Source organism: Schistocerca gregaria, chromosome 2 (assembly GCF_023897955.1).
Source record: "Schistocerca gregaria isolate iqSchGreg1 chromosome 2, iqSchGreg1.2, whole genome shotgun sequence".
NCBI lineage: Eukaryota > Metazoa > Arthropoda > Insecta > Orthoptera > Acrididae > Schistocerca > Schistocerca gregaria.
Window position 1 is genome coordinate 395136349 of NC_064921.1, and position 14866 is coordinate 395151214.

The 14866-nt window shown below is 40.0% G+C and overlaps 1 protein-coding gene across 1 annotated transcript in view; it reads left to right on the plus strand.

Annotated features, from left to right (window-relative positions):
• LOC126322142 (protein phosphatase PHLPP-like protein) overlaps window positions 1-14866 on the plus strand; it is a 413563-nt gene that overhangs the window by 373512 nt on the left and 25185 nt on the right. Inside the window, exon 16 of the mRNA XM_049994260.1 lies at window positions 6855-7046. Coding sequence (XP_049850217.1) covers window positions 6855-7046 — 192 coding nt within the window. The remainder of the gene's footprint in view (window positions 1-6854; window positions 7047-14866) is intronic.

Below are 14866 nucleotides of genomic sequence, written 5' to 3' on the forward strand. Positions count from 1 at the left end.
TTTAACCCAACCAACCATCATAGGTCCAGCAGGTCACAGCCTCTCAGCCACAAATGATTAGAATGACAGATCAGCTGCTCCCAACTGACAGCCATCACAAACAACTGCCTACTTTTGTGGCCCTCCACAACATCAAGCAGCCACCCCAGCTGCCAGCTGAAAGACTGGGCATACATAACAGTCCTGTGATAAAAACATGATGAATGATAATGATCTGAGGCATGCAACTGGGGGTGCAACAAATTCAAAAGACCCCATGATTGGCACCCATTGAAATGCTCCACTATACTACATGGCTGGCCAACATCACCTGGTATATATTCAGATAACTCATAAGGCATTGTCGCAGTATATGAGTTAGACACAGATTTCTTCACTTCAGTCTTGAACAACCACGTGAAACTTTCCACATCACCAAGTCCGCTTATGAGGTAGCAAATTGAGACACTCAAAATGACTCTTGCACAAGAGACCTTGTGGATCAACTATCAACACAGCATATGATTGCCCAGGGTGCTTTTGGTGCTGGTTAAACTGCAACTGTGGCACTGTCACATGTGTTGGATAACCAAAATACTGCATGAGCAACTGACAAAATTCATCAAACACAAATTTCTCAAGGTCAGTAGAGGGCTTCAACTTCTGAATGATTTAATATAAACTCACACTACTGGACAACAACAAGGCAGCATTAGCAATTGAATCAAAGATACACCTTACTTGACAGTGCAGCAAGAACTGGTGCAGATAATTCTCCCACCTTTCCGTAGCCTTGTCAGAACTGGTGAATGGCATCAGGGACAGCAGGGAAGCGAGCTCCTCTTCCAGGGCCTGGGCCACTATCAGTACAGTTACAATAATGTAATTGTCACTGTCAGTACGAATGTAACTATGCTAGCTGATAGTGGCTCAACTACAAGTTGGGGAGCTGAACTCAAGTTTATGGGGAGCATAGATACCAAATACCATTTAGAGAATAAGCACAAAGAAACATACAACATGATCAGCACGAGTGATTGACATCAGAGCATGTGGAACATAGCACTATGCAAAGCTAAAGCTGGGTCTGTAGGTGTTGAAATCAGTGTTATGACTGCCTTCATGGCCAGTTCCAACCAACAGGTAAACCCCTGGGTCAGTGGTAATGCCCATGTCACTCTTTGTGCTAACGGCACTGCCCGTGCCACTCTTTGTACTCACCTTTCATGACAATGTTCTGTTCTATTCTGCTATGATAGCCATGCCAAATCCTCTGCATCCATCTCACTGTCCACCAGAAGGGATACTAAATATATCAATATGCTCAATCATCAAAAATGAAGGATTTCTCTTTTTACAAATTCATGATTTCAGTAATTTTGGACAACAACTACTCTCTGGTATGCCAGCCCAATGATTTTGAAAGTCCACCAGAATGCATGGCCCAAGATGGCAGCACCTAGGCAGTGCTCCTAAAATTTGCAAGCGCTACTGTCGCTACCCAAACTTGTGAGCCAATGCAGTGGCTTGAACCTCAGGAACATTCCAACTGCACTCTCATATTGTATGAGTACATTGCACTTACCATTGTTTGGTTTGTGATACTGTTATGCCCAGACTCTTTATTTGGTTTACTCTCTGGACTTCTCATTCTACATGTTGTCTTCATTGTCCATCCATTGTTGTTGTCATCTTTCCATCATTTTCAGCAACTCATTGTTGATGCAGTCGGCCAGCACCTTCTGGTTGCATCCAATTACAGTTAGTGTGATTGATAACAAGGGGAAAGGTTAGCAGTGTCTTATGGAGGCAAAACTTGTGCAATTTGTAAAACAGCACCAGCAACAGCTTCTCCTGCAGCAGCAATTGCAACAGCTGTTGCAGCAGAAAATTGACTTGTTATGCCAGGAAATTCTACTTTCGTCATAATGCATGCAGCATTGGGGTTCACAACCCACTCAGGCTGGTTGCTTCCCAGGCAGAGTCCTGTGCACCCCTGTTTCTGCCTTTGAAAAGACCAAAGAAGGTTGAGGCATATATTTGCAGCAGCTGAAACAGCATGTGGGTCATTTTTACTCTGATGGCGCTCTTCAACACTTTCTCCTGCTTTTGCGGACTTCCCTGGAGACATTTTTCTTTCTAAAGAAGCTGGTTCTCCTCTTCAATCCAGTTGCACTCACATTCAGGGAGATGTATTTGTTGCTGAAGAACTATTATTCACAACGATTCCAAGTGGTCAAGTCACACCTTGAGTCCCATCAATACCACAAGTAACCGAGTCAGTCATATCACTCATAGGTGACGGATTTGCAAGGGCTGAGCCGATATTGTGATTTCAGTTGTGCAAACCCATCTTGCAAAATATCATATCCAGATTCCTTGATCAAGGCACGGTGGTCCAATTGGTGCCTGATTCAGAAGCATGTACTGCAGCCCTCAAGCTAGACAATCATTCCTTGGACAGTATTTTGAAAATTGCACACCTTTTCGAGAATGCATTAGCAGAACGATTTATGGTTCATTCCCAGGTAGAAGCATTTCGATCACCACCAAGCATGTGAAGTCCTTGTCCCACCAGCAATGTCGTGACTTGTCACTTTCAGATGTGTCAATGGCCTCTGAGCAGCCAGTCACACCACATCAGTGTATGCAGCAGGGTCTCCCATCTTCTCCTGGCCTGGCTGTTTCATGATGCATCAATGTGCAGACTGTCCAGATTGCTGGGCACACAGCATCCATTGTGGAAAGGATAGAGCATCTCCAGACTGTCTGCCATCAATCATTGGGACAGTCAAACCTCACTCCATTCTTGTATCAATGTATGGTGCTTCATCTCCATGCCATTGTTCCCTAGGGCAGTCCTCCTACCACCAAGTTGTGTATTAACCTCACAAGTGCACATAGGAACATTTGTTTCCACTGTAGCCGTGGGAGCAACAGTTTCCCCAATGAACCTCCCAACATATGCTCATCTGGGTTACTCAGCATTGGCCTTGCCCTCCTGAAAGTTGGTTGTATATGGTGACAGCTAAGTTCCTCTCAGAGGTCAGTTCATAACTACGGTAGCATACAAGAAGGTTACATGGCCGTAATGCCGTTTATTGTCAGTAATCACTCAGTTGGCAACGTTTTCAGCCTGGCTCTCTTCTCCCTTTTGGTTTCTCCATTGTGGATGGAGTTCGGGTAATCTCAGACATGTTTTCCTTCCAGGAGCTTGATGATCTTTGTGCCTCTTTTGTGTGTCTATTCAAAGCTGCCCTAGGGTGTACCACCAGTTTCGAGGTGCATATTTCTGAATGTCCAGATGCTGTGCCTGTTTCTTTTTGGCACATCCACTGCTGGTCTCGCAACAGAGAGCCATTAAGCTTGAACTAGGGTTCTTGGGGCACACCCCTGGTAGTGGTTATGAAGCCAAATGGCTCCCTCCACACCTGTGGAGATTTTGGATCGACACTCAATGCCCATGCACACATGGAAACGCACCCCCTGCATGTCCAGGGGACCTCCTCCTAAAACTTGTCTGTGGTGAATATTTTTCTAAAACAGACCTTGTTTGCACTTATTTAGAGATCCCACTAGATGAGGAATCACAACACATTATGGTCATCATTACACCCTTTGGCTTGTATAAATACAAATGTTTGCCCTTTGCAATCTCTTCTGCCCTATCAATCTTCCAGAGGTACCTGGAACAGTTAACCATGTCCACTCCAGCTTAGCCCATTTTTCACTCATCCTGTAATAGTGAAGTAGAGCAGAAGGTGTGAACATTATAACAAATGTTGACAGCTATGGACACATCCACCACCATCATGGCTGTGTTCCTGAGAACCTACAGAACCACCCTGTCCAGGACCACAGTCCAGTGAAGCTCCTCCATGGATGACAGCTGTGTACTGTGCTCCATCTCCTGGCACTGCAGCCCCCAAAACCTCACACCTGACATGCTTGATGATACCTCAGGTTCAGCTGCTTGAGGATGTTCATATGAAATAAAACCCTCATGAATGTCAGCTATGATGGTGACCACACATGAGTGGTGCCTTATGACAGCTGACACTCCAACAGCATGACAATTATTCTGGAAGACCTGAAAAACCTGTAATTCTCAGGGAATTACATTTTACCTGGAAAAATCATGGAAATCTCAGGGAATTTCAGGAGTTTCATAAAATCACAGGGTATTCTGCATTTTTAAACTAACATTGAAACTGAATTTGTTGAGTTTTATAAATCACAAATTTAAAAAAACTATACATTTCAAAGTGTGTTAATTCCATGAATGTTGTTGTTGTTGTTGTGGTCTTCAGTCCTGAGACTGGTTTGATGCAGCTCTCCATGCTACTCTATCCTGTGCAAGCTTCTTCATCTCCCAGTATCTACTGCAACCTACATCCTTCTGAATCTGCTTAGTGTACTCATCTCTCGGTCTCCCTCTACGATTTTTACCCTCCACACTGCCCTCCAATGCTAAATTTGTGATCCCTTGATGCCTCAAAACATGTCCTACCAACCGATCCCTTCTTCTAGTCAAGTTGTGCCACAAACTTCTCTTCTCCCCAATCCTATTCAATACCTCCTCATTAGTTACGTGATCTATCCACCTTATCTTCAGTATTCTTCTGTAGCACCACATTTCGAAAGCTTCTATTCTCTTCTTGTCCAAACTAGTTATCGTCCATGTTTCACTTCCATACATGGCTACACTCCAAACAAATATTTTCAGAAATGACTTCCTGACACTTAAATCTATTTTCGATGTTAACAAATTTCTCTTCTTCAGAAACGCTTTCCTTGCCATTGCCAGTCTACATTTTATATCCTCTCTACTTCGACCATCATCAGTTATTTTACTTCCTAAATAGCAAAACTCCTTTACTACTTTAAGTGTCTCACTTCCTAATCTAATTCCCTCAGCATCACCCGATTTAATTGGACTACATTCCATTATCCTCGTTTTGCTTTTATTGATGTTCATCTTATATCCTCCTTTCAAGACACTGTCCATTCCGTTCAACTGCTCTTCCAAGTCCTTTGCCGTCTCTGACAGAATTACAATGTCATCGGCGAACCTCAAAGTTTTTACTTCGTCTCCATGAATTTTAATACCTACTCCAAATTTTTCTTTTGTTTCCTTTACTGCTTGCTCAATATACAGATTGAATAACATCGGGGAGAGGCTACAACCCTGTCTCACTCCTTTCCCAACCACTGCTTCCCTTTCATGCCCCTCGACTCTTATGACTGCCATCTGGTTTCTGTACAAATTGTAAATAGCCTTTCGCTCCCTGTATTTTACCCCTGCCACCTTTAGAATTTGAAAAAGAGTATTCCAGTCAACATTGTCAAAAGCTTTCTCTCCGTAATTATTGATGTTCAAAAACTGTGGTTAAACTACTGTTTAGTGCTGGTATATATCTCAGCTGAGAGGCTGCCTCTCCCCCCACCCCCACCCAGCTCACCATTAATTTATTAGGAGCTTCTTTAAACACTGTTCCTCCTCACACCTGGAATTCTAAGGGATTTTTGTTTTTTCAAACTTTGAGTTGCCACCATGTCAAAGGGATTTGGCACACCAACAAACTCTGCCCCCCAACTACTGGCTCCAACAACATCAATGGTTCACTCAGAGTTGCCGTGTCCACCCGTGCAAATCCCTCAACTACACAGGTACAATTTGCACTCCAGGGCACTGCCAGCAGCTTCTGTGGGTGCAGGAATGGAGGTAGAGATCTCACCACAGTATCCATCCATTCCCATACTACCATTCTCCAGCAAATTGCCCAACATCAGACGTTTCTTCTCCCAGCTGTCGGGCTCCTTCACCAGAACACCAATTGTGCCTCTGGTTCATCTTGCAAAAACATCATCCAGTTCACTTCAGTCCTTATGTGTCCATTTTGAGAGGCAGGAATTGGGTGTCCTCGCCCGACAATTTAGAAAGTCTGTCAGAACACATGGATGTAGACGACAGCCATTAGGCACCACTCCTAAAATTTGTGAGTGCTGCTGTTACCACCTCAGCACTATTCATGGGCCACGCCCTCTGTGCCAGTCTTTGGTGCTCATGGCTACACTATAAAGCTAGCAGCACAGAGGCCCAGACTTCAGTCATGTTCCTGCTACATCTCATACTGTTTGATGCACTCATTGTTTGGTTCCTGATATTGCTAACTCTAGGCTCTCGATTTGATTCACTCTCCCAACTCGTTGTCTTCATTATCTGTCCACCACTGTTGTTGGCTTTCTGTGGTTTTTTGTGGATTCACTGTCAATACCCTCAGCCCGTTGGGCAGTGTCTCCTGGTTGTATCCAATTCCATTTACTACATACTCAGTTTTCATCCTGGACATTTGTAGTTATCACAAATATTTTAACAAAAGATGAAGCCTTTATGACCTTACAAATTAAATTTCCTCTCCAAATTTTCTAATTGATTTGATATGGTAGTTTCTGTTCTGTTCCTGCTCTTAAATACCCATTGTTTCATCTAGTTTAACCACCTAAAAACGAAATTTTCCATTACAAAGGTTAAAAAAAATCTTCAATTTCATAGTTTAAAACGAAGTTTCATAAGATTGTTGACAGATATAGTATTTACTTATTGAGGGACTGAATTATGTAGAAGAGATTTGTCAATAGAAGCATGTTGCTTGATGCCAATCAAAGATTTGAGTAAAACAAAATGCTCAGTATTGCTATATCTTGCTTCTGAATATTTTTACTTTTATATTTTTAAATGTCTTGTATAACTGTTTTTCCATTTTGAATACTGGCAACTGGTTTGATCAAATATTAGTGCCCATACACTTCTGATATGAGCTGGTGAAGTATATATGAACAAGTTCATGTATATGAAATGTTATATATTTCAGACTTTACATAAGCCAGATTCGACTACCAGCATTCTGCAATACTGAGGGACTATTTGGAATGTTTGATGGAGGAAATACTAATGAGTTACCAGTTATTCTAACCAAAGCAGTGCCACGAATATTACTGGAGGAAAGAACCGTTAAAGAAACTGCAAATGAATATATGAAATACACAATGTTGTCTGCCCACCGGTAAGCTTGTAAATGATATTTGTAATGCTTCTTACAAACTGAAATTCTCTGTAAACTGTGAGGGTCATTCAATAAGTAATGCCCTACTTTTTTTTTCTCAGAGCATATTTGTTGTTAAGAGTCAGAATTTGGTGACAATATACATCAACATGTCTTGTTCATGTCTTATTTCTCTACATAGTTTCCATCATGCTCTATGGCCGTATGCCAATGTTGTGGAAGAGCATGCATTTCTTGCAGGTAAAAGCTCTTGTCCTGTAGGCATAGCCAAGTTTTCACTGCATGACTGACACTCTCATCATCTTCAAAGTGTGTTCCCCATAGAGAATCTTAAAGCGGCCAAAAGAGATGGAAATCCGAGGCTGCTAGATCTGGACTGTAGGGTGGATGAGGCAATGATGTCTACCCCAATTTGGCAATGTGTTCCCAGGTTCCCAGACTGATGTGTTGGCATGTATTATCACGTTGGAGCAAGATTTCTGAAGGATTCTTGTCCAATCGAACACATCGGAAATGGTTATTGAGTTTATTCAGTCTTCATGTATGCCTCCGAGTGCTTGGTGGAGCCTCTTGGCATCACATCCATGAAAATAATGCCATCACAATCCCAGAAGACTGTCACATGGCTTTTGTGACAGAGGACATTGTCTTGAATTTCTTCTTTTGTGGTGAGTGAGGAAGATGCCACTCCGAGGTTTGCCTTTTTGTTTCCGGCACAAAGTGGTGCACCCAGCTATTGTCCCCCATAACAATTCGTGATGGAAAGACCTCTCTTTCAGTCTCAAAACGCTCCAACAATTCAGGTGAAATGGCCTTTCTTTGAATCTTGTGGTCTGCTGTGAGCATTCATGGAACCCATTGTGAACACCTCTTTGAATATCCGAGAGTCTTGATCATTGGAGATGCACTTCCAATGCTGACCAACAACTGTAGACCCAATTATCAAGTTGTGATATGCTGGTCAGCACAAATAATGGCGTCCCTATTCAGCAAGTCTGGAGCAGTGGCTGTGACAATACGTCCCGAGCATGGCTGATCATGGAGCTCTGTTTCTGAATTTCCTTAGGCTAAAACTTTCTTTAACCATCGCCCAACTGTTCTATCAATTGCAGCATAGCCATACAGGGCACACAAACGTTTATGGATGTTCACCATGGTTTATTTTTCTGCGCACAAGAATTCAGTAACAGCATACTGCTTGTAATGTGAGTTGTATGTAGACGCCATTTTGACACTGGACTATTGCTCTACCATCTTCCAGAATGGTTCGAAACTTCACCAGTGCACATAACAAACATCAAGTGCAAAGCACCAACAAGGATGTTTGTCCATTTATATTAATGATTTTTTTTAAAAAAAATGTGGAGCATTGCTTATTGAACCACCCTCGTAAGTTGTGATGTGTGCTATCATTAGAAAAGAATGTAACCACAAACTCTTTGGGATAATACCAAGAAAATGAATATAAGGAATAGTTGGTAGCATTTATACGTAGCTGTACACAATTCTTTAAATGTACGTTAAAAACATAGACATTTGATGGTTAATCATCTTAATTTAAAATAAGGAGGGTATAAGATGAACATCAACAAAAGCAAAATGAGGATAATGGGATTAGCCAAATTAAATCAGATGATGCTGAAGTTATTATATTAGGAAATGAGACACTTATAGTAGTAAACGAGTTTTGCTATTTGGGGAGCAAAATAACTGATGATGGCCACAGTAGAGAGGTTATAAAATGTAGACTGGCTATGGCAAGGAAAATTTTCTGAAGAATAGAAATTTGTTAACATAGAGTATAGATTTAAATGTCAGGAAGTCTTTTGTGAAAGTATTTGTATGGAGCGTAGCCATGCATGGAAGTAAAACATAGAAAGCTTTCAAAATGTGATGCTAGAGAAGAATGCTGAAGATTGGATGGATAGATCTTGTAATTAATGAGGAGGTACTGAATAGAATTGGGGAGAAGAGAAATATGCAGCACAACATGACTAGAATAAGGGCTTGGTTGGTAGGACACATTCTGAGGCATCAAGGGATCACCAATTTAGTACTGGAGAGAAGCATGGAGGGCAAAAATTGTAGAGGGACACCGAGAAAGACGCTAAGCAGATTTAGAAGGATGTAGATTGCAGTAGTTATTTAGAGATGATGGGGCTTGCACAGGATAGAGTAGCATGGAGAGCTGCATCAAACCAGTCTCTGGACTGAAGACCCCAACAACAGCAACAATATTTTTTTTTATTTTTTTTAATTGCTAGCGTCTACTACTGTTTGAACCCAAAGAGAGGCTGTTCTCAAATGGTGCCCTCACTCTGTTACTATTATTTGTAAATACATTTTCCTCTCCTACTACTTTCTTCTATGACAGTTCTTCATCATAATACTGCACTATTTATCAAAAAACTGGCCTTAAAGTTCACTCCACTGTTTACTGTCAGTTTTGAATATTACATCTCTCTCAGCCATCAAAACCTTGATAACTTTCTCTTAATATTATTGCCTTGTCTTTCCATAATTATATCTGGAAGTAAAATATTTGACATTTTCAGCTCATCTTTCTCCATTAGCAACCTTAGACTTAGTACAAGGGTAAGACAATTATTATCCTCAAAGTAGTTATAAAAGTTTATTGTAATCAAATAGGAAACTTACAAGAACATCATTTTTCAACATGGTCTCCTTGTGTTTCAATGCACTTGGTCCATTGTTGTACAAGCTTCCTGATGCCCTCATAAAAGAAGGTTCTTGGTTGAGCTGTGAGCCAGGAATGCACTGCTTCTTCTGAGGCAAATCGACAGCCCCTTAATGACTGACTGAGTGGACCAAACAAGTGATAGAAGGGGCAAGATCAGGACTATATGGAGGATGATCCAGTACTTGAAATATGAGTTTCTGGAGTGTTTCAGCAGTGTTGCAGCAGTATGAGGATGGGCATTGTCATGCAACAACAACACAATACCTTTTGACAGCAATCTTCGGCGTTTGCTTCAAATTGCAGGCTTAGCCTGACAGTAAGCATCTCACTGTAACGTACACTGTTTATTGTTGTGCCCCTTTTCCCATAATGTTCCAATACTGGACCTTGTGTGTCCCAAAAAACTGTAAGCATCAGTTTTCCAGGGGACAGTTGGGTCTTGAACTTTTTCTTGCATGGTGAATTTGAATGTTCCCATTCCATACTCCACCATTTACTCTCCAGCTCATAATGGTGGATCCTTATTTCGTCACCAGTAATGATCCCATCTAAGAAATTGTTCCCTTCATTACCATAGCAATCCAAATCTTTTCTGCAGATGTCCAAGTGCATTTGTTTATGCAACTATGTGAGCTGTTTTGGGACCCATCTTGCACAAACTTTATGAAACCCAAGTCTGTTGTGGTTGGTTTTGTAGGCAGAAATGTGGCTAATTTGCAGATGATGGGCCACTTTGTCAATAGTTAATCATCCGTCTAAGAGAATCATTTCACATGAATGTTCAATGGTTTCTTCATTTGTGGCGGTAAATGGTCCTCTGGCTCCTTCATCGTGCGTAACACTTGAGCAACCATTATGGAATTTTTCAATCCATTCATAGACACTCCGCTGTTGCAAAACACTGCTCCGGTACTGTACCGAAAGTCTTCGATGAATTTTGGCCTCTGATACACCTTCCGACCAAAAACCATGGATCACTGAACGTTGCTCTTCTTTGGTGCAAATAGACAGTGGAGCAGCCATGATTAACAGCATGGCAGCGATAACGAAACTAACCTATCAGCTTGAAAATTGCAAAGATATTACAACAAATAAACAAAGCATGTGTCATCAACACAAAATGACAATAATACAAAAATAAACGAAAATATAACTAAATTGTGGATAATAATTGATTTACCCTCGTACTTTGAAAAGAAGAGCTGCTTTTACCTTTTTGTATACCTTGACTTTCCGTTTCTATTATCTTTTTGTTTATAATGTGAAACCGATATTAACCATATGATTCAGAAAAATGAAATATTAGTTGCCAGTAGTATATGAAAAGCAATGTGTGGATCAAATATAATGCATGAGAAATACAATAACATCGATGACATTACACAGAGCAAATCCCCCCCCCCTTTTTTTATTTATTTTTTATTTTTTTTTAAACCATAATTTTTCTGGCTGATTTCATAAGCCGCACCACAAATTCCTCTCCTATGACAGCCTCATCATTTCAAAGTAACACTTACACCCAACTTCCTCAATCATTTGTTGAATGTGTTCCAGTCCCTGTACCCCCTACAGTTTTCACCCTCTACAGACCCTCTAATTCCAAAGAGTTTATTCCCTGAGGTCTTAACATGTCCACTAATCCTGTGCCTTCTTCTTGTCAGTGTTTTTAAAATGTTCCTTTCGTCTGTGAAGAATCTCCTCATTCCTTATCTTATCAGTACACCTAATTTCAAACATTCTTCTGTAGCACCACATCTCATATGCTTTGATTCTCCTCTTTTTTGGTTTTCCCACTGTCTGTGATTTACTATCATTCAATTCTGTGCTCAAAACGTACATTCTCAGAAATTTATTCCTCAAATTAAGGCCAGTAAACTTCTATTAGTCAGGAATGCACTTTTTGCTTATACTAGTATGGTTTTTAGGTTCTCCTTGCTCCATCCATCATGGGTTATTTTGATTCCAAGGCAGCAGAATTCCCTAACTTTGTGATCACCAATTTTGATGTTAAGTTTCTTGCTGTTCCTGTTTCTATTACTTCCAATTACTTTTGTCTTTTTCTACTTTACTCTTAATCCATATTCACTTTCTCTAAAGATAGTAATATCACCTTTAAATCTTGTCATTGATATCGTTTCACCCTGAATTTTAATCCCACTCTTTGAACTTTCTTTTATTTCTGTAATTGCTGCTTCTATGCATAGATTAAATAGTAGGGGCAAAAGACTGCATCCCTGCCTTACATTCTTTTTAATTTGAGCACATCATACTTGGTCTTCCAGTCTTACTATTCTCTCTGGATTCTTGTACATATTGTATATCATCCATCCTTCCCTGTAGCTTACTCCTATTTCTCTCAGAATTTCAAACATCTTGCTCCATTTCATATTGTTTAACACTTTTTCTGGATCCACAAATTGTACAAACGTATCTTGATTCCTCTTCAGTATTGCTCCCATTATGAAGCACAAAGTCAGAAGTGCCACTCTTGCCTTTACCTTTCCTAAAACCAAACTGCTCTTCATCTTTTCCACTCTTTTGTATATTCTTCTTCTCAGTAGCTTGAATGCATGATATGTTCAAGCTGATTTTGCAGTAGTTTTTGCACCTTAAGCCCATGTTATCTTTGGAATTGTGTGGATGATATTTTTCAGAAAGTCTGAAGGCACATCACCAGTCTCCATAGATTCGGCACACCAACTTGTATAGTCATTTGGTTCCCATTTCCTCCAATGATCTGAAAGAATGTTATCTATTCCTTCTGCTTTAATTGATCTCAAGTCTTCAAGAGTTATTTTAAATTTTGACTCTTAACACCGGATCCCGTATGTCTTCCCTATCAACTCCAGGTTCTTCTTCCATCAAGCACCAGATAAGTCCTCCCCCTCATAGAGACCATCAATGTTCTTTTATTTTTTATTTATTTATTCATCCATGGAACAATATATATTATATGGATGTCGTCAGTTTATAATACATGAGCACACATTTACATTTACAATGAAACAGATTTCTTATATTTTGTGTAGTTTTTATAACTAGTCATACACACATTTATAATTACACCATATTTTGGTGATAATGTCATATGTTGCTAATAATCTACATCTATGTTAAATATTCTTTTACAGTATAACAACTTTTACTTACTAAGAAGGTTTTAAGCTTTTGTCTGAAAGTGAGGGGCTCATTTATTTCTTTAATTTCCTGTAGTAATTTGTTATACAGTTTTATCACATTATAAAATTTACTTTTTTGTGTGTTTGCCTTGTTCTTTCTATCTAGATGGAGGTGGTGACAAGATCTTGTTTCATGGTCATGTATTAGGCTGTTTGTGTTATACATGTTGAGATTTTTCTTAATTAACATTATGTTCTGAAAGATATACTCACAAGAAACAGTTAGAATGCCTAGATTTCTAAATAATTCTAGACAGTGGGCCCTGTTGTTGCTGTTTGTTATTATCCTTATGGCTCTTTTTTGTACTTTGAACGCAGTTTGTATGTTACTGGCACTTGTTCCCAAAAACATCCACCTATCTTTTCTTTCCTCTGCCTTTAACAATGGGACTCCCATTGTGCTCTTGGTGTTACCATCCGTGGTTTTAATTTTACTGAAGGTTGTTTTTCCTGTGTGCTGAGTCAGCTCTTCCAGTGATGATTTGTTTTTCAATTTCTTTACATTTTTCCTGCAGCCATTTCACTTTGACTTTCCTGCACTTCATTTTTATTTCAGTCCTATGCAATTTATATTGCTGTATTCCTGTCTTTCTCTGAACATTCTTATACTTCTTCCTTTTGTGGATCAATTGAAGTTTTTCTTTTGTTACCCATGGAGTTGCCTTCCTTGTGCATATTTCTGACTGCAGCATCTGTGGTTGCCCTTTTTAGTGATGTGCACTTCTCTTCAGCTGAACAGCCTATTGTGATATTCCTTATTGCAGTATCCACATCTTAGCAAACTTCCAACATATCTCATCACTCTTCTGTACTTCAGTATCTTCCTTCTGATTTTTCTGTATGATTATCTTGAACTTTTCATCATTACTAAATTATGATGCGAGTCTGACTGCTCGTGGGAGTGTCTTACAATCCAATACCTGATTTTAGAATCTATGTGTGACCACAGTGTAATCTAGCTGTAATCTTCCCATGTCTCCAGGTCTTTTCCAAGGATACCTCCTTCTCTTGTGATTCTTGAAAATAGTGTTCGCCATTACCATCTGAAATTTATTGAATATATCAATTACTCTTTCTCCTCATCCTTCTGCTTAGCCCATATTCTCCGGTAACCTGTTCTTCTGTTCCTTCACCTAGAACAACGTCTGAATCCCCTATAATTATTAGAGTACCGTCTCCCTTTACATACTGAATTACTCATTCAATATCCTTACATACTTCCCCTACCTCATCATATTTTGCTTGCTACATCAGCATGTGTACCTGTAGTATCACTTTCCATGTCAGTTTGCTGTTGAATCTGATGCGAACAACAGTATCACTGAACTGTTGACAGAAGTTCACAGTAGCTCAGTGCCTCCTGGAAATGCAAATGGGGGACTGATTCAGAATATTTTGCCAATAGAGAGATTATGATGACACTTTTTCAATTACAGACTACATGCCCCATGGATATACATTATGTGTCTTTAATGAAGTGGTTTCCATTGCCTTCTCCATCCTCATGCCATTGATCATTGCTGATTCTTCCATCTTAGTGGGTCAGTTTCCTACTCCATGGGCAAGAGACTGCTGTGCACCTTTTTTTTTTAAAGCAGTGGCTGACCCTGAACCTGGAACCCAAGATGTTTTGTTTAGTAATCAAAAGCACTGTTGCTAGACCACTGGTTCAGAATTGATATCATTAGTAATATAACTGGAACATTGCCATACAAAGGAAATGCAAAACTCTAACACAGGAAAGCAATAATTTCTGTGGATTGTGGTCAGTGCATGAAACATAGCACGAGAATCAGAATGCTATATGACTAGTGATCACTGACAGTGTACACGGCATGTATTATCGGAATTGTGTAAGGCACTGCAAAATGGTATTTAGAACAACCTAGGTCACAGAATCGTATTGGGGGATATAAGTAAGTGCACAAAAGGCTATTCAT